Source organism: Pelobates fuscus, chromosome 2 (assembly GCF_036172605.1).
Source record: "Pelobates fuscus isolate aPelFus1 chromosome 2, aPelFus1.pri, whole genome shotgun sequence".
In the NCBI taxonomy this organism is placed as follows: Eukaryota; Metazoa; Chordata; class Amphibia; order Anura; family Pelobatidae; genus Pelobates; species Pelobates fuscus.
Window position 1 is genome coordinate 400,849,550 of NC_086318.1, and position 25,636 is coordinate 400,875,185.

Below are 25,636 nucleotides of genomic sequence, written 5' to 3' on the forward strand. Positions count from 1 at the left end.
GTCTCTATTGTCCTATTTAATACCATTCACAGTGATGGAATCTGAGATGAGAAGTAATGAGTTTCACTAAAATAACAGTATCTCTTTTGAAGCATGTTACTGCTCTATTTCTCAAAACTCCATATCACATTGTGAAACTGTTAATAGCCAGTTAAAAGCAGTTACATTAGCTGACATTCTTAGATTTCCCTGATAACCATTTTAGCCTCAGATTTTACCCTTTAGGTTTGAAACTAATTGTTGTTTTCATCTCAAATCTTACAGGGTTCCATTTTACAATGTTAGTGCATATTCCCAAACATCTTGTATCAGAACATCAGATCAGAACATCTTGTTATCTTTGGAAACAAGTATCATAGATAGTGTTACTAATGATTTATTACTGTTTATTTATTATTTCAGCATGGTCCAAGTGTTGTCTACTGAGAAATTATTCACTTATTCCTGATTCTAGCAAACTAGCATACATGCAGCTGTTATATCTCCTAAAATTTCATATCAACATTTTTAAAATTCTTATTAACAGAAATAAAATCACATGCCATGCATTTATTTTGTCTGTATTTTAAATTCTTATGTTTAACACAAGGGCCGAAGATAAAAAAGTAAAATTTTGGGAATTGCACTGAATAATATATAATTAGACACCTAACGATCCAATGCAAGTAGCACAAAATAATTTAGAATGGGGAAAAAATAGTGAAGCCTTTCCACATCTTTGAGAATACCAGGACCAATGGTCTAGGGTCTGATTTAAAAGTATACAAAAAGTATAAGGAACCATAATTTTTAAAAGGCCTACTGGCTTCGCTGCCCCATGTGAAATCCTCTGACCTCTATATACTGGACTGGTTTCCTAGTCCCCAGCTACTAAGTTTTAACAGAAATGCAATTAAGTACATACCTCATTGATCCATACCACTAAATATATTTTATGCTATTTCTTTAACATGAAACTGCCCAGACCACCCACAATATACATTAACCCCCCACCCTGATAAAGGAGATTCACAGATATGTCAACTTCTTGCTACCTCATTTCTATTTTTTTCCATCTCATAGTCCAAAGAATAGAAGAATAGTTGTCTCCCCTGATCATGGGGTGAAGTATGAACTGGGAGTTTGCAGCTCTACATAGTTTATTATGGGGCCTGGGGTACCTACAATTTATGATGTCCCATTTTACACCCAAGGGAAAGCAGCATGGCGAAAGGGACATCTAAGGACACTAACTTTGCTTACAAGCAGAAGGATGAGTACACACGGGATAACCCAATATTACTTACCATTACAAGTATTTATTTTAACACAAGTGACTTCAGGAAGGTGAAACATATAGGACTTGAAACAGACTGAAGATTAGAGGACACACACTGAGGTCAAGGGATACAGAATAGCATGATATTGGGAGAACTAACCAAATTAAGGATGTCAAAAATCAGAAAACATGATAAACAAGCTAAATCAAAAACAAGGAATCAATACACAATCAGGAACACCCTCCTGAGTATACAAGAACCATGACATGTCATTGATCCTCTAGGCAAAGAAGTTTAAATAGGAAAGGTCTGTGCATCATTCCTGTATCTCCAGAAGGTGTATACTTTTTATAAAAAAGAGATTTTGAATGCTTAGTCTCAGCTCATAACCAGTGCCCTATGTCCCTTTAGTGGTAGTTTGTACTTTGCTGTGGAATATGTTGGCACTTTATGACCATGAGTAAGAATGATAATAATCAAATAAGGAAAAATAATTTTGTGAATTGACAAAACATTGTATGTGTTTGAAACAAGGACCATATGTATACCTTTATGACAGGGGTAGACAGAAGTGATATTCCCTACACATTTTAATCCCATATCATCTATAGGATAATGATAATGGTTTGGAACGAAAATTCACATCATGAAAGTGTGGCCTTAAACAGAGATGCTATTAAGTCAGCTTGGACCAAAACTCCTCATAAATTTCATGTACCTTTTGGGTTAGGTAGGGAATACAGTTGGTTTCCTAATTGGTGGTAGGTAGGTGAACCTAAAAAGGACCACTAAATAAATATATATTTTTTTTGTATCAATATTTGATTGTTTCAATAAAAGAGAAATGTACAGGTTATGACAAAAATCATGGAAAAGATAGGTGACGAGAAAACATTTTGAAGAATGGCCTTAATTTTATATTTTTGGATAAGGTTTTCTAAAGATTGCATATGTTTAGATAAACTTTTCAAAATATTGTATTTTGATAGTAAAATATAAACACAATATTATATAGCTTATCAAAAAAATTTAAATCATTTTTAAAAGTTTATACAAAACTTGTTGGCCTCAATTATTAAATTGAGGCCAATATGACATGTATAAAAAAAAAGGTGACAAATACGGGCAGGAATACTGCATATAAAAAAAAAAACAGGACAAAAATGGGAAAAATTAAGAGAAAAACATGATAATTTCTAGATTATATGCAGTGGCAATTTTTTTTTTTAATCTATTATTATAGGGTGAAATGAAATGATTTTGCATATTTTGTTTAAGATTGACACTTCTGGATTAGTTTGTCTTTCTCAAAGCTCTGCATGGTAGATGTCAATTATCATTCCAGATGGAGTGAATCGGGAGGCTATACAACCATGTGTGTAACTAAATATCACAGAGGTTGCAGTAAGAAAAATCAGAAGAAGGGTATGAGATGACCTTGTAACATATAAACACCATCTGGAGATTAACAGTATTTCCAACAATCGCTTTCCATTGGTAGAACTGAGTATCTCTTATTTTAATCAAATATGACTACGTAAAGGGAGCTGATTTTGTCAAATAATGTTTGAGATACAATGTAATTAGACAAAGGTAACTTATTGTGTTTCATGTGAAGATAAAACTTCTCGTACGGTCCATTAATCACAATAAAGGAGAAAACTATAATTATGAGTAATTATGTTTATGTGTGCATGTATATACCTTTGTATGTGAATACGTGACTGTGTGTATAAATGAATGTATGTGTTTGCATCCATCTGTGTGTGTGTGTTTCTATCCATATATTGCCTTCTCTGGCATTCTGGAACAAAATTATACAAAAATGTAATAAAAGAAAAAAAAATAACATGAAAAAAACAAAACATAATGGTATGAAGAATGAATGAAGGTATGAATACATACATATTTATTTGCAGTGAAGTAATGGGTAGGCATAGGTTGGCAGTGGTGTGCCTGAACCATACATGCAGGTGTACCTGAAAAACATCACCCACCTCGAAAAATGATTAAGATTATAAAAAAAGGTAAATAAAGGATGTGAGTGCCATCTGATGAGAGAATGAGCAAGGTAGGAAGACTGCAAGCGGCTGTATTTTAGGCCCCCACAAATGCAAATATATATGCAGTATGTTAACTTTATATAAAAATGTAATATTGTTGGTGTATTCCTCATTCTCGGGTCCTCTACCAGAAGCCTGGGAGTTTGTTCCTGGAACTGCACTCTTCCAGACAGAGATCTCAGATATCCCACCTGGAATCTGCTGAAGCCACTCTTACGACTTGGTGGTAACAGCCCCAATACCATCCCAGAGTGGTCCTGTCACAACTGGTACTACTACTTAAAAAACAGCTTACCTTATACAAACAACATATCCACATTTACCCAGCGATGCTGAGCTATTAAGTACAATATGTTTGTACTTTCATTGTTTGTTTTAGATGTCTGTGCTGTTTGCATTTTGAGAATGGCAAACACAATTCCAATGCTTCTAATTGATGTCTAGATATTTCACCCCAGTAAAAGATATTGCTACTGTTTTATGAACCTTTCTAAATAGCAATAATACTGTAGACTAAATTAAGTAAAGAATAGTGGGTCAACACTTTAATCCAAAAATTTGTAATGAGAAAAAGACATTAACATTTATTAAATATAAATATATTTATTAAAGTTGGTAAACATCAACAGCCTTAATCTTTTAACAGAAATAAATCTTTATATCTTCCAATGACACTGTATGGCAAAAACAAGACTAATCTATAAACACAAGTAGTCGTAGAAGACACATTACATATTAATATAGTATTAGTATAGTCACTGCCACACTAGAGATGGGTAATATTTTAGAGGTCTCCTACGAAATGAATCCAAAACTACAAAAAAAAGCCAAGATCGGTGATTGAACTGTTACAGACATCTGTCAGTATTGTCCTATGACCAGCACTGTGTGCAAAGTGCTGGATTATAATGTCATATCCTGCTGCACTTTACATCATCTACACTACACACACTCATGGACCTCAAGAAACTCACCAGGTGCTGGCCAAGACCGGGCTAAATAACCCAGTACAAGGCTCCGCTCCTAAATGGGAGGGACGTCAGTATGATGTATGAGGGATTCAGCAACCCTGGCAAGCTTGTCATTATGAAATATAGATTTTGAGATTTGCTTTTGATTGGACTGCAATTCAGCCTTAATGTGGCTGACTGGGTGTTTGACAGAATTCTGAGTTGAAATGTACCAGAATTATGGATTATCCAAAATGCACAATGCCAAACATAATTCTTTATTTTTTTTTGGGGGGGAGGGGGTGTATCAACATACTAAATTCTGCCTGTGGTCAGAAAAAGATATGTCTGATGTAAAAAAAAATTATTGTCAGCTGGGGGATAGTTACAAAATGTTGATTTTATTCACAAATCAAGTGAGAAATGAGCAATAGAAGGAACGCAAGGGTGGGCATTAAAAAAAAAATAATATATAGAGATATGTAAATAGTTTTTTTCTGCTACTCTTGTTTCGACTCTATTGGTTACTTTTCCTCAATTCATGTGTGAACCAAATGGCTGGAAAATACTCTTATTATTGTACAGAAAAATACAAACATAATCTTATATCAGTTATATATGTTTCCACACACTGATTGGCCGTTTTTGGTAGGTTCTTCGGATTTGGTTTCTGAATCATCATTTGGCCAATCCAACCCCACATACGATCAAAAACATTTTTTTTTACTATCTTTTGAAAAAGATGCATTATTCTGCAGAACTGCAGTACAAGAAAAACGTATTTGAGATGCTGCAATATTTAATTATTTTCTATCTGCATAACCAGACTAACACAGCTACTCCGAGCTATAATAGAGCTTTTATAAGAACACATCCCTTCCTGTTCAATTCTTGGGGTGCAATATGACAGACTAAAGTAAAATGTATAAAATACAATAAATGCATGTAATATTTTAAAAACTTTGAAAAAAAAATCAACAAGACAAAGAATGGTCTATACACATAAATACATTTTAAACTGGATATATAAAGCTTAGTAAATAGATTACACTTTAAACATAAATTGAGATAAGTCAGTTCATTAAACTATTATAGTTTCTAGAAATCATTAACATCCAGTCTTTTGTTAAAGGCAATACATAAATTATCAGTAATGGCTATCGTAGTTTAGTGTCTAATGACACAACGAATGTACATTCAGGAAAGCAGATCAAATTTATAGTCACAACGTGTCAATGAACAAAATTGCATGGGGAATGAAACTGACCCTATATCCTAGACCTCAATGGTCCAAAAGTAAAGCTCTTACAAGACAGGCTAATCGTAGGGGTTACAGATTCTCATTATACATGTATGTGTGTGTGTGTGTGTGTTGAATTCAAAGTGAATTTCAACATTTAGGCCGGAAGAGATGAATACAAAAATGTTCCAAGTCAGATATGTTTTCAGTTCTATTGTTTTGGCCTTAAATTTGAATTTCTTTTGAATTCACAAATAATCTCACTTTAGTTAATACCTGTGTCAATGAGGGAAGATGGACTGAATGAATGCGGGCAGTTGCAAATAGAGGCTGATACTTCGGAGTGTGAGTCCTACCAATCCAAGTAGGCGAAGATATCTGGACAAGTAAATATTTCTAGACTTGCATTACTGTAAGGGCTATTTACTATTTCAACCAATGTGTTATTATTCAAATACATGGGATATATGGAGAGTCCATTCTGTGTGACATTATATAAACCATGACAATTAAAAAAGCAAAACCAAAAAATCTCCTAATTATGAAGTTATTTTGTTAAAAAGAGAACATTTATTCGAAATAGGAGACAAGTCATTAGCCAATAATCTTAGGAACAACAGAAATTACATATAGCTCACGTTTTAGGGTTATGTAAAATTAAAAAAATTATATTAAGTCACAGAATTCTATTTGTTTTTATTTAATAATTTCACCTTAGTAGAAACATTTGGGTATAAAAAGATTGAACTTATATCTCTATCTTTTATCATTCAATACTATAAACCCGTTGGCATATAAGGTTCAATTTGCTGTCTAGGGTTAGGAAACCTAATGGCATTTGTGAACATATTGCCTCTGAGTATCCATAAGCCTACATTACAGTGCATACATTTATTTTGCTAAAAACAAGTATTTAAAGTAATGGGATATTATAGGGTGTTGTTGCAAGCTGCAGCTGTGCCCTATGAAGTGCACAGAGGCTTGTCTGTTAGAATCGAGTTCTTTAATGTGTGAGCCTCTTGGGTTCTTGTATGGTTAGCAAAGAGGTGGACTGATATAGAAGGAATGAATGAAGCCTTGGCATCGAAATTAATTTTTACTGCCAGATGAAGAAAAAAAAAAAAAGTGTGATATTAAGTTAGATTACATTTTAAAGGAAACTATAAGCACAAGCACCATAACTACAACTGTAGTGCTCTGGTGCTCCCTCCACCATCAAAAATTTTTTGACCTATTTGACTTCTTACCGGGTGTCTGCTGGACACCACTCACCGTTTGTGCAGGAATTTGGTTACTTTTCCTCAGTTCCTTGGTTACTCTACTTTGAGCTAGTGATTTTTAACTCTCAAAAATCAGACACATCTGCGATTTCTTTCTCAAGTCCCCTTGTTTAAGTACTACTTTTTGTGGGAAGGCTATTTATTGTCAATTTGTAGGTGTTCTGATGCACTCTTCACTTAGTGATTGATGCAGTTACGTATGCTCTAAATAATCTACACACTTACAGGGATATTAACTAAAGTGAGAATTTTAAATAATTGTATTCAGATATCTGAGTCACACATTTTGTATGTTGTTACATTTTTATTTCTGCACCCATGGTAATTTTTCAAAACATGATCAAAGCATTGCAGTTCTATGCTAATTTTCCAGAATTTATAGAAAGCATGGCTAGAAAATGGATACTATAAAATAATTATCACATTATACTTCCCTCCAATATTTCTGCAAAAACAAATTCAGATACACACACACACATATATATATATATATATATATATATATATATATATATATATATATATAAATTATTTATATGTTTAATAAAGAGATTTAATTATTGAAGGGGTTAATTTATTTTAATACAGCCATTCCACGTTAGAACAATAAAATTTCTCTAAAAAATTATTTTAACAAACCTACTATAGCATGTATAAAAGAAGCACTCTTGATCACAGTTTGTTTGGTTGTTTTATTTTTTTTGTTTATTTTTTTTTTAAAATAAATTTCCTATTTACTTATTTAACCCAGAAAAAATACATACCACATAATGGTGAGCTTTGAAGAAAATATTTATTAATTGTTATAAAAACTAATAATTATCAAATGTAGTATTTAGACGTACCATGGCTTGAATAGAGTTGTAATTACATTTATTTGAGGGATTTATATACTGATCAGTTAGTTGTAGAGAGTTGCAAAATTAACCTAAATAACCAACCGGTAAAAATTTTTTTCCAATTCAAGAGTTTGTTGTTAATTTGAGTTTTCCAAACTGTTTGCCAGTTCACCAAAACTCACTTTGTAGTGAATAACCCAAGTTCCTAAAAACAAACTTTTTAAACTACAAAAAATGCTTCCCAATGCTGAGAAAATTTACCTGCGCAGTTAGTTTTCAGAAAACGTGGATGTATGTCATTAAAATCCAGGGCAATATTATTTTATTTAGCTTTCACCATTTCATTTGCAGAGTTATTTATTAAAGGGAGAATTCAAAGTGAATTCAAAGTAAATTTAAAATGTTAGGCCTAAGTAGGCGAAAGTAAAGCAAGATTTAGAGATTTTTTCCAATTTAAATATTTTAGCCTTAAATTTGAAATTCACTTTGAGTAACTACTTTGTGAGCTGATATTAATGATCAGTTGTCGGCTTTTCTTCCTTTTTCTGATGTCCAGAAAAATAATTGTGCTGCATGTATTACAAATGCTCCTTCATCATCTAATAAATCTATCAAGTAATTATTTAAGTCTATGGGCATTTAACATTCCAAATGTGGATGAACCCTTTGGCAATGGTCGTTGTGTCAAAGAATTAATAACAGGCCATAAATCATATTACGGCATTTAATCTTTATCATTTTAGAGTCAATTACCGGTACATGACAAGGTTGCCCCCTAAGTATAGGGATTTATAAAATATTTCTGTACCACTGTAAGTTGTGATGAGTTTGCCACTAAATTGCAAAATATAGTTTAAAATATCTAACTTAAACAATACAAAAAGTATAGATCTTTTTCTGCCATTCTGCTACTTCTGCTAAAAATTTTTCAGTCTGTTGTCAACTCAAATTAAGTAATTTTTTTTTATTTTTTTTTAAATAGTAAAGAGCTTTTGGGTTCAGTTTTTTTTGTTTGTTTTTTCCTGCAGTGACACTGTGATACAGCATTCACATCTAAGTATAGTTCTTTGTAGTGCAGATTTTAAGTAAAAAATAAATAAAATAAAAAATAAATAAATAAAACAAATGTCTGTCAAATCTCTGAAGCATTAATTTAAGTATTCGTTTGACAGTGTTCTGCCATACCTGGCCGATTTAAACTTCAGTTCATGATAACACTGCACAAAACTGTGATAAATAAAAGTTATAGGAAGTGCCAAGAGAACAATACCACTGACTACACAGAGTCCTCCGAGTATCCGGCCAGGGACAGAGATTGGATACATGTCGCCGTAACCTACTGTAGTCATTGAAATGATCACCCACCAGCAAGCTGCTGGGATGCTCGAATAATCCTCGTTTTTTGTTTCAAGGTCCAATCCATGTTCAAGGAGCTGAGCGAGTGCACCAAAAATTGCCATGGCCACACAAATAAATACAAGCAACATGACCATTTCTCTGTAACACCTTTTAAGAGTTAATCCAAGTGTCTGTAGGCCAATAAAGTGTCTTGCAAGCTTAATTACCCAAAATATTCTCATCATCCTCAGAACCCTAAGCGTGACTCCGGCCCTCTGCAGCTGTGGGTTCTCTCCAGTGAGAACGGTCATGAGAACAGACACGTAATAAGGAGTGATCGCCAACAGGTCAATGATATTTAATGGTCTTTTCACAAATTCACATTTATTCTTGGAAACAATGAATCTCACGATGCATTCTGCTGTGAACCATCCTATGCAGATCGCTTCAATTATTCTGTTGAAAGAAAACATATTGAATAATTTATTGTCACATCAACATTTAATAGAGCTTTGGCATTCCATCTCTGTAGCTTAGAATTCAGATAACTTCAACTAGAACATAGCAGTTTTAATTTTATTAATCCAAATACCTCATGCAGTTATTGCCGCTCCAATAACCTATAGGCATTACCTTAGAATTTGCCAGATTCTGCCTGGCATTCTGTGTTTGATGATTCATTTAAAGAGCTTGTGGTGAGAATGGGCAAAACCAGACATTTCTGCCTTGTGAGCTTTCCACGTCTGTGCTATATGCTTTCTATTTATTTTAGAAAAATGTACAGGACTTTGTTGGGCTACTGTTATATTTCTGACTGAAATGAAAGGAGGAAATTGTTTTTTTTCTTTACAAAAGTCAATAGTCACATATTTCACAATTAAAAGTGCACAGTATTCAAGAAGGCAAAATTAAATAAAAGAGATAAAAAAGGAAAATGTCTGGTGTCCCCCCCTCCCACGAATCTCCTACAAGAGACACAAAAAACATTTTTTTTCTATTTTAGAAGTATCATTCATAACAACTATAGCAAATATTTGTTTATTGGGATAGGAAAAGTGTCATTTAACTCTCTTCACTTCACCTCAACGTTGACACCAAGCCACCACTAGCATCACATTTTGGTCCGATTGCTTATCTGCCATCAGGGATTTTGCTAGGTTGAAAAATGACCAGAGGCTTCAGCCCAAGGGTAAATTTTATGGCCCTCCCTTATGTATTGATGTAAACCCGTAAACCCCTCCTGGATCCAGCCCTATACCATGTGCTGGGTCCAAACTTAATAAATGAATATGTTTGATAAATCACACGTGGATACCAAATCTTTCATTGAATTCAGAGTATTACATGCACCAATATTTATAAGTACCACACCTGCTGTATTAAACCCATGCCATGCTTTTTAATCCTTCACCTTACTGTATTAAAATCCTGCACCTTCAGAGATACCCGACACTGTGCCGCATAATATACTCTAAATACGGTGCATTTAAATGGTATGAAAATATAAAATAGTTGGAGGAGTAATTTAAGTATTACTTAGATAAATGTAGAAAATTTATGGAAGTGCACTCAACCCTTTGCCAAGGAATCCAGGGTGCTTAACTGGATATGTCCCAGTACCCAAATGGACCAAATATAATAGTAGAAATAGAAAAAATAATCCAGGCACTCCAAATGAATTCCAAGAAAAAGGCAATTTATTGGAACCAGCAGCTACAAAGCGACGTTTCAACCCCTAAGGTTCTTTATCCAGCTTGATAAAGAACCTTAGGGGTTGAAACGTCGCTTTGTAGCTGCTGGTTCCAATAAATTGCCTTTTTCTTGGAATTCATTTGGAGTGCCTGGATTCATTTTTCTATTTTTAGTATTACTTAGAGACCTGGGGTTAACAATGATATGGTGCCTAAATTAGACTTTGCAGGATCCCACTCAAAGCTCTAAAACCTGTCAGCCCCATCTAGCAATACCCCCTCTAGCAATATAAGAAGATGAACGACAATGACTCACTAACATTCAAGTTACATATGTGATGAACGTAGACAATTAAAGGGCCACTAAAGTCACCCAGGCCACTTCATCTCAATGAGGTGGCCTGGGAGAAGTAGTCCTGTCCCTTTTTAACCCTGCAATTTAAAACATTACAGTTTTTTAGAATATGCAATGTTTACATTGCAGGGATAAATCCCCCCTGGCGGCTGTCATACTAAGAGCCAGCAGCGGTGTTTCCCCATTACTGACCGAGTAAAACTTTGTCACGTGATGCAGAAGCCCCCACAGGTAAGCACACTGGTTCAATAATTTCCTATAGTAAGCTTGAATGCGCATGTGGAATTCACGGCGCATGCCCATTACATTCTCAATACTCCTCAATAGGAGAATTGGATAGGGCCATTTCTCCTCCATGACATTGCAGGAGGTAGAGCGCTAAGCAGCACAAAGGTTTCCTGGTAAAAGGTAGGTAAAAGTTAAATGTTCTTAATTTTATTCCAAACGGCTGGGGGGCCTGAATATACCTAATAACAGGGACCCTAAAGCATTACAGGTTTGTATCGGAAGGATAATATCTGTTTTCTTTATTTTCCTTTGCAGAATTGTATTGCTTGGAATTATATAAGGGGGAAGTCAAATTCAATTAAACTGAATTGATGAGGCGGAACGGCCTGAAATTATTTGCAAGCAGTAATGGTAAGATTTGGAGCTTAAATAGTTTTTTTATTTTTTATTTGAGCTAAATTCTTAACCTCTAATATACTTGAAAGCAAATTCATCCGTTATTAAGCAGAATGTGGTCCCTTAATTAATACATCATTGTTAAGTAAAATTTTCAGACACATTTCATATTAGTTTAGCACTGAAAACCTGTATGTTCATCAGACACTTAAACATAAATCTAGGTTAGATTAGCTGATTGGAAGAAAAAGTTTAAGCTGACGTTGGTTGAAAACGCGCAACTCACTGTTTATTGAATAAATTCCTCGGACATCATGCTGTCTTATTCCCAGTCTGCTCTGGGAGAACTCAAACTAATGCCACCCACTTTCTCCCCACTTAAATCTAACTTCAAAGCAATTCATAGCATATGTACCGTGCCACGTTAACCCTCACGATGCCAAGTCATGGAAAGCAATATGCACCACTTTTTTTTTTTTTTTTTTTTTTTAATTCTTTATTTTTCTTGTGCATGTGAATACGGATAACATTTTTCTTGCGATGCCACAACAGCATTGGCAAGTTGATTAGAAACAGTGGGTTAGACATGGCATGCGATTAACAGCACATTTTTAAATAATAGTAACAGGCTAGGTCTGAAAAGGTTATGTCAGAATATAAGATACGATTTAACTAGAGGTTCTGATATAGCCAACATTGTCATGCTTAAAGTTGATTATTCTCAGAGGCAGTAACATCTGCTAACCTTGCTTTAAATCTCTAATTTATGAGAGCTTAAACATCAGAGTGAACATGTAAGTGCATGAAACATGTGTGTACAGGTATTGCTTAACACTGCTGGGTCTGCTAAGTCAGGTGGCTAGAGTCATATCGTTGATTATAGCTTGCTTCTATTCTCTCCTTAGTCAGGTTAGCGTAGTAAGATTATCCAACATATAAACTAACGTTTAGTTATCAGTTTTAATTTTGCTATGCTGTTGCTGTCATAATGCGTAGTCACGGTTTGCAGTATAGCAGTAGCTAAGTGAGATGACATATATATATATAAGCTAAACTATCATGGAGATAGAGGGTCTAGCAAACTCGATTAAAGTGCAATCACCTTGCGAGAAAAAACACAAACAAAACAAACACAAAAAAAGAAGGCAATGCATACATAAGACTGCTGAAGTGAGTCAGCGATTAGACTAAACAGGGTATCAGGGAACCACAAGTCAGGGAATGCATAACATATGTATTAGGTAAGGACCGTGCTCAGCTGCCGTGTAGAGAGTCCTGTTAAAATATTTGACTGCTTTGGTTGTAAGGCAGGTAGTGTGTCCAGGCAGGAGTCCCAGAGGTTGAGCAAAGATGGTGTGAGCAAAGATGGTGGCATGTGAGGGGCATATAAGAAAGCAGTGTCACAGCGGGGATTCGCCTGGGGAAACCTGTCCCGTGAGACAGTCCTGGGATTCCTGCCCATTTAGCCAATGCCCAGTCTATGGGGAAGTCGTTGGTAGCTATGCTGTGGGTCTGCTCGTGAGTGGTGTTCTTTTGACCCAGTGGGTTCAATTGGCGCTCGGGAGGAAGGCGATTTGGGTAGGTGAGGCAAGTGCAGGGCCCTCTGCCGTCGTCCGCCATCATTATACTTCGTCGGAGTGTCAGGCTGTTGCTGAGAGGCGCACAAAGGCAGTCGGGGTGAGTAAGTGCCCGCTGTCAGCAGTGTCCCCTGTTGCCGCTTGTGCCGAGGGGGTATACGGAGCGGGGGTAGTCCCGGGGCCAGCCCTCGTTGAGGTTTTGGGTGCCTCACCTGGAACCGGGTGTAGTAGTGCTGGGGCTCGTGTCGGGTTCCCCGCCTCCATCTTCCCGCCTTCCACGTCCCCCTCTGGGTCTGTGTCAGCATTGTGGGCTTCAGAGTGGGGTCCCTTGGACTAGATGTCGATGGGGTACCTTCCTGGGCTCTCCCTCTGCTGTCTAATTTGGCCCAGAAGTCCGCCAGAAGTTGGTCTATCCTCTCCGATAACGGCAAGAGGTGGGGTTCAGGCGCTAGGGCCCTCGTGGCTTCCGCCATTTTGGGTGTCGATGGCCCGGCGGCTTCTGCGCCCTGGTTTCTCTGCTTCAAGCTGCTTGTTGCGATTGCCGGGATGACCCCCACCGGCAAGGGGGGGGGGGAGAAGGTGCATTGAATAAGCCTCCGGCGCAGCGGGTACCAGTCGGCTGGGGGATCGGCCGCCTCCCCATGCTGCTCGCATAGGCTGCATGCAGGCCTCGGGTCCATTTTCTGGATGCCGTCGCTGTTCAGTGGAGCGATATAACGGTTTCGCCATCGCCTACCACCGTTGCTGAGGCTGGAAAACCGGTAATTTCAATGGTTTTTAGTCGTTTTCGGGATTTGGAGCCAGGAGCTCCACTGCTGTGCGACCGCTTCGTTTGGCTGTCAGGCTCCGCCCCCCACCACTTTTTATTAAACATAGAGTATAACATAATATCAAAACAAAGATTTTTATGCACAGATTGATTGTCGGGCATGTCAAGACATTTAAATGCAATTAGATTTATATGAAGATTTATTTAAGTTGTTGAGGAAATATTGAACATATTGGAAATATATTGGAAATATAGATTGATAGTGGATTTGATGTATCCCTAAGTTTACAATCCTAACCAAAGATTGATTTTTACGATGTACAGCAGTTATAATGTCCAAAATCAACACTACTTTTCAAATGCCCTCAGTTTACTTTAAGAAATCAGCTTCCATGTTTAGGAATGAATATTCCCTAAAATGACAGCATAATAGGAAATATTGACAACACATTTCAATTTCAATAACATACTTATTTTTTTTAAGCTAAACTAAAACAAATGTGTCTGCTTTGAAGCATGCATTTAAAGGGTGCATAAAGGACTGTGTACAGTGAGATTGTACAATAAGGATTTCTAAAGTGACATCATATAATGCTTACACAATGATATTCTTCATGTTTTACAAATACGATATGTAATTATACAGGTTGTAATATATTTTACTAATAAATATTGTTGTGACAAAAAAAGTATGTGAACCAATTAGAATCATCACAGTTTCCAGCTATTAAATGTTAGCAGGTTTTTAATCGAAATCCTATCAATAATTAAAGTATTGTAATGATGATCTACAAACAAGGTGCATTGTCAACATGTATTTCTTAATAATTGCTTTAAGGTTTAATATTATATTTTTAAAATGTGAATCATTATATGCACTCTAAAGTTGTGCTTACCCTTAGAGGTGCAATGATCAGTAAGAATCTCATGGAACTGCTCGTCAGTGTCTCTTAGTGAGTCTAATGATTTTTTGGATTAGTCCTCCATACACAACTGCGTCACCTCGGTGATATTTTAAGTCATTTGGTTGGAGCTTAGTGATTGACCTTGTGTGTGTTCACTCAAAATTCATTGATCTAATGTTCCGTTTGATAAGATCTTACCCCCATAAGCCAAAATGTAGAGACCTAGAAAGTTGGCAAGTTTTTCTTTATTAATGTATAACTTATGGGGTAGGACATGTGCAGAATAATTGGCATTTCCGTCAATATAATAAATGAAATAAATAATGAATACAACATAATACAAACTTTAGAAAAATGTGATTTGAAAAATACTAACTGTGTTATTTTACAAAGTAAAACTTTTGTGAGTTTGAAGAGGCAAAGCAATTGATTCTGCCTAAATGAACCTTTTTGACCACATCACAAATTGTTTTTTTTTTTTCAGGTAGTAAAGCTGCCACTGACAGCATCATAAACTAACTTAAGAACTTCAGTAGAATGGATGATAGTAATTCTCCTTCAATCACATCATAAACGTTTGATAGCAGCACTGCTATATGAAACATTTAGCGAAGGATAAGTTTAGAAATGATGTTTGCCAGCAAGTAAATACTTAAACTTCACATTGTATTCACAACCAGACTGGCTAGCTCTGATCTCCTGGGATGATCCACACTACAGCATATTAGTTAAAAAGATAACAAAAACATTATTGCATGTCTGATTATCTTGTGGTTGAACCAAATTCATATCTTGCATCTTGGCATGCCTAGAAAACTATTCTCCCCCCATACAAGCCATAATTAAAGGGACACTATAGTCACCAGAACAACTGCAACTTATTGTATTTGTTCTGGTGAGTTTAATCATTGCCTTCAGGCTTTTTGCAGTAAAGACTGTCTTTTCAGAGAAAATGCAGTGTTTACATTACAGCCTAGTGATAACTCCACTGCCACTCCTTGGATGGCTGCCGATGTGCTTCCCAATGTGCCGCATTGCAATTCAGTGTCTCCACCTGTTGCATTGAGACCCTGAATGTTTCTCATAGAGATGCATTGATTAAATGCATCACTATGACGAGATGCTGATTGGTCAGGGCTGTGTTTGACTTGTGCTGGCTCTGCCCCTGATCTGCCTCCTTGACAATCTTAGCCAATCCTATGTGAAAGCATTGTGATTCGCTCAGACCACCACTTCAGATGATGCCAGCCAAGCAGTCAGATCAGGGGCAGAGGCAGCAGTTGCAGACTTGCATACAAATACGATTTTACTATATTAAGGGAAGCATGAGGGGACCAGGGGAGGCTAGATGGTGGTTTTAACACTATAGGGTTTGTGAATACATGTTTGTATTCCTGAACCTATAGTGTTCCTTTAAGCACACATTTAGGTATCATTGCTCATGTATAGATGTTCAAACTAAACAAAGGTGAACTCAACATTTGCAGGATTTCCAGAAAACATCATGCAACAATCAAATTCTTCACTGCAGGTAACACAACTCTTCATGTACTGACTTAATCACCTACAGAAGATGCACATTCCTAATTACAACACTCATCAAGATAAAGCCAAAAAAAGAAGAGGTAGAGGACTTATTTCAGTAAAATTGAATATATGGTCCCTATTAGTTGGCCATTAGGACTATGCTGAGCTAATCTTTATTTTTGACACATAAAGGTAAAGCCAAACAAGAAGAGGTTCATGACCTCAATCATTAGATGAACAATGTCAGTACTGGAAGTGTGTCTCTTACTAGGACTATATAGAACTACTCTATATTCTGGAAAACATGGATCCTTTACTAATTTTCCAAGCTTCCTGACCATGATATAGCAGGGACCAATTGGGAGCTGGAAACACATGCTTGGTGCAGATTAGATTTGTGCATACAGCTTCAAACAAATTGTAATTTGCACAAATTTTGTCTGACATTTAGTCTGAAATACTATATGGACAAATCACTAAACAAGCGAAACATACAAAGGGCCAACGGTTTTGTTAGTTTTGTGATTCGGAGATACATCTATGGATCCATGGTGCCAAATAAAAAAAAGATGATTGATGAAAAAATAGATGATTGACGGCTATCAGACAGCCAATAAATATTGATTTCATTCACAGACTAAGTGAGTATTGACCAATAGAGAGAAAAACACAAGGGTCAGTAAAACAATATCTATATTTCTACATTATATATTTAACCCCTTAGTGACACAACTTCTGGAATAAAAGGGAATCATGACGGAATATATCCGTCGCCTGTCCTTAAGGGGTTAATAAATATAGATTTTTTTTATGCTCCTTACTTCTTTTTGGCAAAAATGCACCTATCAGTATGCTGCAAAATATAATCATAATAATTATATTTTGCAGTTCACGGATTGGCCAATTTTGGCACCATTTTGTTTTTTCCAAAGTGGAAAGTCACATGGACAAAATCCGAATTTTTTCAGACCAAACTACTGAGCCTCAGACTAACATATGCTGCATCCTCCTACCCCTATGTAGCCCTTCATATTACATAAGTATATTTGAGTATTTCCCAAAGTGTGCACGCATATACAATGAAAATAGAAGAGGCTCAACACTTATGTGAAGGATCCCCTTAACCCTCACAATCAAATGTAATAAAACAAAACAAAAAGGGTATAAGTGGAACTCTACAGTACCTAACTAAAAGATGAATACACTGGTTGGAGTTTTTTTTACAGAAATCTGTGAACAATATATAACACATTCATAGTGCAGATGGTACATACAAGAAAAAGTGAGTATAGGTATGACAATTCACAACTCACAAGTAAAGACCCAACTGGTCACCTGGCTCTAGTGTGTAGCCCTTTGGGATCTTTTAGGGCAGATCCACAGCCCTCTTTTGTCTCCTTCTGATCTCCTTCACATCCAAATTTGTTTGCAGGAATGGACAGGAAGACTCCAATAGTAGAAGTTAACACATTTATTGTAAAAAACAAATAAAACTAAAATGATCTACTGATTTTTATTTGTTTTTTACAATAAATTTGTTAAAGGGACACTATAGTCACCTGAACAACTTCAGCTTAATGAGGCAGCTTTTCTCATGTAAACACTGTATTTTCTGAGAAAATAGAGTTGATGGAGGCATAATATGCCCCCATTCTCTCAGATCTGCTGTCAGCAGAGCACAGGGTAGCACTGTGCACAGCATCCTGTGATTCAGTATCTCCTCCCTCTGCATGCAGACACTGAACTTTCCTCAGAGATTCATTGATTCAATTCATCGCTATGAGGAGTTGCTGATTGGCCAGGGCTGTGTTTGAATCATGCTGACTCTGCCCCTGATTTGCCTCCTTGTCAGTCTCAGCCAATCCTATGGGGGAGCATTGTGATTGGATCAGGCTACCACATGTCAGCAGACTACTTGATTTTCTGAGTCTAACAGAATGCAGATTTACAGCTTCTGGCTTGAATACAGTAGGATTGTTACTATATTTATGGAGGCATGAGGGCCCCAGGGGGGCTAGATGGTGGTGTTAACACTATAGGGTCAGAAATACATGTTTGTGTTCCTGACCCTATAGTGATCCTTTAACTTCTACTATTGGAGTCTTACTGACCAATCCTGCAAACAAATTTGGATGTGAAGGAGATCAGAAGGAGAGAAGAGAGGGCTGTGGATCTCCCCTAAAAGATCCCAAAGGGATACACACTAGAGCCAGGTGACCAGTTGGCTCTTTACTTGTGAGTTGTGAATTGTCATACCTATACCTACTTTTTATTGTATGTACCATCTGCACTATGAATATGTTATATATTGTTCACATATTTCTGTAAAAAACTACAACCAGTGTATTCATCTTTTATTCAGGTACTGTAGAGCTCCACTTATACCCTTTTTTCTTTTTTTTTCTTTATTAGATTTGAGTATTAGCTGAATGCAGTCAAACACCTGTAAACCTTGCATGACACATACATCGTTCTATCCATTAAACCATTAACACACTTACAAGGTATTGCTCTATCACCATGACAACTTAATATTGTTGTATTTCTATTGATTAATTTTTTCCCCCATACAATTCTCATGTAGCTTTCAGCTCTTGTCATCATGCAAAAATTAATTTGCATGCTGTGCCTGTTTTCAGGTAAGACTTTACTAAATGTCGTGCCGGTGTGAGATGTAATCCATCAAAAGTGGCCAAACATAGAATTGCCATTAGAGAAGGATGTGTGCCTGTAATGTAGTAATCATTGAGGTTTATTCAATAAAACTGAAATTATTGGGGAATTAACAAAGGAACTGAAACAACTTTAGCATGTAGTAAAGAAACACACACACACACACACACACACACACACACACACACACACACAGCAATTGGTTACTTTTTATGTGAAGACTTGAAGATCACAAATATATTTCTTAATTGCCAGCAAAATAACCTATATAATGCTTTGCTATGTGTTTCACTTTATTTTGATACTCATAAAACTATATTTTTAGAGGATCATGAAAAGGTCAGTGTTGAACTTATTGTATCTTGTTTTCCTGCAGTAACGCGTGTTGAGTGTAGCTTTACTGAGCACATGACCTTGGTATGTGAAATGTACTTTCTCATAACAGCTCCAGCTAATGTCATTTTTATTTACACTTGAGGTTTTTTTTATAGGTTGTTAGAGACTGCATTTCTCTTTGGGTGTCAAGTATCCAGATCTCTGTAGGGTGTCCCTGGAAAGTAAACATTGATGAATTATTAAAACGTGAATTAAAGGAAATCTGTAGTGAATACAATTCCTAATGCTATAGTGTTCTCCTCACCATTTAGATTAATTCATCCAAATAAAAAAAGGAAAAAAGGGTACTACTTACCTTTTTCCAACATTACCTTTGTCACTGTAGCCTCCCGATCTTATTTGAGATAATGCTCTGTAGTGGAAAAATATTGATGCCTGTCTCCCCCAGTGTCTCCATGTATCCCAGTGTCCCCAAGTGTCTCATTTTCCCAGGTCTACCAGTGTCCCCTGGTATCTCAGTGTCCCCATGTCTCGCAGTGTCCCAATGTATCAGTGTACTAGTGACATGGGGACACTGGGAGACATAGGCACACAAACACTAAGGGACACTGGGAGACATGGGGACACAGACACTAGAGGACACTGGGCGACATGGGGACAAAGAGACACTTGGGGACACTGAGAGATATGGGGACACTAGGCGACTTTGAGACATGAGAGGACACTGGGAGACATGGGGCACTGAGACACTGTGATACACAGGGGAAACCGTGATACATAGGGGACACTGGAGACCTGTGGACACAGACACTAGGGACACTGAAGCACTGGGAGATTAGGGGACTGGGAGACTAGAGGATACTGGAAGACATGGGGACACTGTGACTCTGGGCAACATGGGGACTCTGAGACACTGGGAGACATGGGGACACTGAGACACTGGGTGACATGGGGACACCGAGAGACTGGGGGACACAGGGAGACATGGGGACACCAGGGGACACTTGGAGACATGTGAGACACTGGGAGCAATCCATATATACAGTAGAATCAAACTGTAAGAAGGTTTTTGGTGATTTTACAAAATTATCTCGCATCATGCGATGTCACTCATACAAAATGTATTATGCAAGTTAGTAAGGCTGGTATTTTTCTTTTCAAAGAAAGGTGGCAACCCTAACTAATTTTCACATACTCTTGCTTAGGTATGGAAACTTAAGAGGGATGTAGAGGAACAAAACTTGCTGGCTGGCTGACAATGAAATGAGTTAAGGTAATGCTGACTTTGGCCTCTCTAACACGGTGGCATGCTCCCTTTCTTCTACACTCACTACATACACGTATTCTCTGTCCCAGACTATATACCGGGAGCTTCTGCCTGCTAGTAAGAAGGTAAGAAGACAAGTTTTAATGTGACTGCTAGGGGACAGTCCTTAGAAAGAGTGGAGCAAGTGCATCATTAGACGCATTTATGCCAAGCTCAGGGTGCTGTCTGCATAGTTTGCCCTGAGTTGGCAAGCCTGCATGACTGTCAGGCAGCATGACATGCATTCTTTGGGCAGACATGCCCCATTTTTGCGTATGCTTGCCCCTTTTGGCAGTTCTGGTTCACATCAAAATTGGTCCACCCTTTTTACCCAATCCATAGACTTCATGCTTCACTGGACACTGCTGTTAGGGGGTATGGATTTACTTGAAAGATGAGTGTGAGAGATTAGCATAGGGAATGTGTTTTCTCATAGCTGCATCCCATGATGTTCCCTCTATAACCACCTCCACCAGATACATGATGCTTCGGAGGTATGATTGTTTTAGTGTTTTTCATTGATAAGATTTTGTAATTAGGCCTATGATAATTGTCAGTTTCAGGCCCACTGGCCTATTAATCTTGCCCTGGGCCCTACTATATGTGTGCTTAGTGTGGCTGAGTGGAGACATGCTGTTGTGACCTCTATTTACTGGGTGAGCTCTCGCCTATTTTATTTGGCCACTGTTCAGAGTACAACCCTGCAGGGGATTCTGTGAGCACTGCCTACTACTGTGGTAGGCTGATCTGTTTGCTCTGCATCCTGTGACTGCCTACTGGTTTATGCCATCTACAGGGGTATCCCATATCACTATAAACCTAGTTGCCTATTTCTTTCTGGGGCATCCCCAGGTAACTGAAGGTGGTGGTGCCTCGCACGCTACTGACCGAGAAGACATGGAAACGACCCTGGACCCTACTGGTCAATGGCTGTGTAACCTACACATCCGTCACCCACGTTCGAGAGACTGGTCCCCTCTCGACCACCTGGCTACTTTATGCACCTGTGGCTTTGAAGCCTCTAGATAAAGATGTCCAAAACCGCTTGCGGTCGGACAACCCATGCCCTTCCCTCCCACACAGAACGGCACAGATGACTGCATTTGACCAGCGGATGATGCCCTTCATTTTTCTGGGTGACTACAACTCCGCAGGGGAGTCAGGAGAGGTCTCAGAGACAAGAATAACTGCTAGACTCTATTGACCCTATCATGAGTATAATGCCGGACACTGCCAACACCGTCTTGGAATGGGCTCACGATATTCATGAATGGATTTGGAGATGTTTCTGTTTTGCCAGAAAACCCAGTGTTCACCTCTCCTATGGGAAGCGCATAGCAGCACTCCTCCATATTGACAGATGGTTGGTTGATCTGGGCGCCAAATCACTGGACACCAGACACAGGGCATAATTTTCCTGAGGGAAGTTATTACACATGTTTATGGTCCTGCTTCTCTCATTAAGACCCAAACCTCCATGAGGAAGGTGTTACGTTGTAACCTCAGTAAGAGGTGTTCTTTGGGACCGGTCGACAGTGGGGCTTGTCGCCAACCACTTCGGGACATCTAACCTGGTACCCCGCTATCACTAACTCTATTACCTGCATAGAGCGAGAGTTAATCTTAATTAAAGGATCTTAACATGTATTGCTTGGAGGAAAGACGAGATAGGGGGGATATGATAGAAACATTCAAATACATAAAGGGAATCAACACAGTAAAGGAGGAGACTACATTTAAAAGAAGAAAATCTACCACAACAAGAGGGCATAGTCTTAAATTACTGGGGAAAAGGTTTAAAAATAATATTAGGAAGTATTACTTTACTGAGAGGGAAGTGGATGCATGGAATAGCCTTCCAGCAGAAGTGGTAGAGGTTAACACAGTGAGGGAGTTTCAGCATGCATGGGATAGGCATAAGGCTATCCTAGACTTAAGATAAGGCCAGGGACTAATTAAAAGTATTTCAAAATATTGGGCAGACTAGATGGGCCGAACGGTTCTTATCTACCGTCACATTCTATGTTTCTATGTTTCTACCTGAAAGCAGATTCGCGAGGTACTGTTTTCCTCAGGTGAGCGCCCCTAGGGTACCATTGAGTGTACTTTCTACAACACCCACAGGAGATTCCATCGCATCTAGGTGTAAGGCATTCAAACCTAATTAGGACTCTTTTCACGTAGATGACTGGCTTGCGAAACTGGATATGAAGACACGTTATGGTGATCCTTTTCAATCGCTCTTGACAATGCTATCTAGGTTTTCTGTGACATGATCAACCTCTGCTCTTCACCTGACCCCTCAACTCGGATCCTTGGGGGCTTCGTGAAACTACCAAAACCAGTGATCAATTACGTGTGCGGAAGGCGTGGCATTATCTTCCTGAACAAACTCCTTCGGGTCGATTCAGGGAACGACAGTGCACAATGGTGATTGCACTCCGGCCAACTGGGCCTCCCGGGGGACTTATGCTTTTCCCTCCTTGCAATATTTGAAAAAATTCTCCATCATCTCGTTGTTCAGCGAATAACACCGCCTTGGCCGTCCCACTGTGACAGAGTTGACCTTGTTTCCCAGACCTTACAGGACTGACTGGTGAGAATCTCCTCCTCCTACATTCATATCCTACTAACCCACATCTTCTATTTCTGGAGGGTTGGCTGCCCTGGTGACCTGGACTCTTTCTGGGGTTCTTGGCAGAACGGCGGACTATAGCTGGCTGCTGGGGACCTCTTAGGAGTCTCTTCGCCCCAGGGACGTGACTTTGCTACCTCTCCATCTGGGTGTTCCCGGTCTGATTGGTGTTCGGAACTGTACCTTGATCCATTATGTGGTGGTTTGGACAGCTCAACGGCCCGTGTCCCGGTCTGGGGACTCCCGATGGACTAGGATCCTCTTGTGTACCAACTACCTAGTGACATCCACCTCCGGCTTATGGGATGTGGAGGTCGTTCTCCAATTTCTCTATGGGACTGGACATCTGCTGATGGACTTTTATACTTGGTCTGGTGGCTATCCGGCAGGTACCGGATGTTCGGGCGTTCAGCGGAGAGGTTTCTCCCATAGCCCCGAGATTCTTCCTTAGTTTTCCATTCTTTTCTCAGCATTAAAAATGCTAAATATGAAGTCTCCTGTCATGTTGTAAAATTGAAGATTATGCTAGCTTTAGTGTACTAATAATCTTAATTTTAGTAATGACAGGAGGCGAGTATTTTCACTCCTTGCTTCGCTAGCACACCCTTATATTTGTTTTCTTTATATATGTCACTGGTCTAAGGTAGCTTGGACTCTGAATGTTTTGTGTTTACATCGATGATTTTATTGCCTTTGGTAAGGAATTGTCATTGGAATTACATAGTTATTCAATTATCCGATTGTAATTTACAATTTACTACTATTGAATGATGTGTATGGTACGTTACTTGGGTTTCCACCGTCATGACTATGTGTCTAAACCTGTCACACACTCTCTTTTCAGTATGATTCGTCCCTGAACACATTTTGGTTGTTTGTGTGGAATTCACGAGGAAGTTTGCTCCGTCGAATGTTGGATTTAAGAGTTATTGTTATTGCTTTTTATATGTTTGCTTCTGCTTGATGTCGCGTTATGAAAGAGGAAGTGATTAGGTCATTACACCTCATGTACATCCTACTCTCTTGGGATTGGTTCTTTTCTTTTTATATGTTTCTTTGCTGCTGTGTGGAGCTAGTAAAGAGAGATTATGCAAAATACTCACCCCCTGTCATTACTAAAATTAAGATTATTAGTACACTAAAGCTAGCATAATCTTCAATTTCCTTTCAAAATTTGCTGAATGGATAATTAAAATAAAAGATAACTGACGGTTTTTCTTTAAGTAGCCTAAATTTTAGAAATCTTAGTCTTACAGTTTGCTAATGTCAGCTCAAAGTCACTGACAGTATGTCTTCATATGAAGCAGAATCCCCCACATTGTCATTAGCCATGTACCTCTTTAAATGTTACATTGAACCATTGCTTTCGTCATTTGCATCAGACATCTCAGGTTAGTATGTCATGCTAATGAGAATTTCCACCTCTCGGGAACATTTTGGGGTTTGCCCTAAAGACTCGAAGAAATCAGTGTTCAGCAATCGCAATGCCCTCTTTCCTGACAGCAAGAAATATAAATAGCTCAGCAAACTCCCTGTTCAGATCAACCTTCTTGTTGAACTGATCTGCCTATTCCCATTTTAGTCTCAATTATTCTTGTGGCAAATCCTTGTCACTAAGATTGCTTTGTGCTGTGTATCACACCCAACGATAGTGAGATCATTGTTCTATCTATAATTACAGGTATTCTCCAGGTGATAAAATTTATGTTAAATGCACAAAATACAATCAATACATGTAATATATATAATATGGTATAATAAATAAATATATATATATATATATATATAGTAAATAGAATGTTAAACAAAAATCTGCACACCAGTCAACCACTCATCGACAGCTGTTTTATTGTTAATGCAAATCATCAGCATGAGATTGGTTACTGGCTGTACTTGCAAAGTAAAAACTAAAAAGGGTATGGTGGGGAAAAATTGTGATTGAAAACCCCTTCCACCTAAAGTCTGTGGATAGTTAATACAATGTTAAACAAAAATCTGCACACCAGTCAAGCCATAAGATTTGCTTTATACACAGAAATCACAAATTTGCAGTGACGTTACTACCGCAAAGGATACTGGGTGGGCATATGCAAATGAGTTCAACAAAGAATCACGTTTGCCTCAATCCATTTTAAACATGTGATTCTTTGTTGAACTAATGTTTTGTTCATTTTGCCAAAAGTTCAAATTTCAATAGAAATTTACACGTTTATGAATTAACTTGGATACACCCCCTTGGCTTTTAAGCAGGCAACAGGTCCTGTTACTT

General features: G+C 37.9%; 1 protein-coding gene across 2 annotated transcripts in view; it reads right to left on the bottom strand.

Annotated features, from left to right (window-relative positions):
* Positions 1-7,604: 7,604 nt before the first annotated feature.
* Positions 7,605-25,636, bottom strand: part of KCNG3 (potassium voltage-gated channel modifier subfamily G member 3) — a 44,705-nt gene continuing 26,673 nt past the window's right edge. For both annotated transcript variants that reach the window (XM_063441458.1, XM_063441457.1), the window contains exon 2: positions 7,605-9,425. In XM_063441458.1, the coding sequence (XP_063297528.1) occupies positions 8,780-9,425 (646 nt within the window). In that variant the 3' untranslated portion in view covers positions 7,605-8,779. The remainder of the gene's footprint in view (positions 9,426-25,636) is intronic.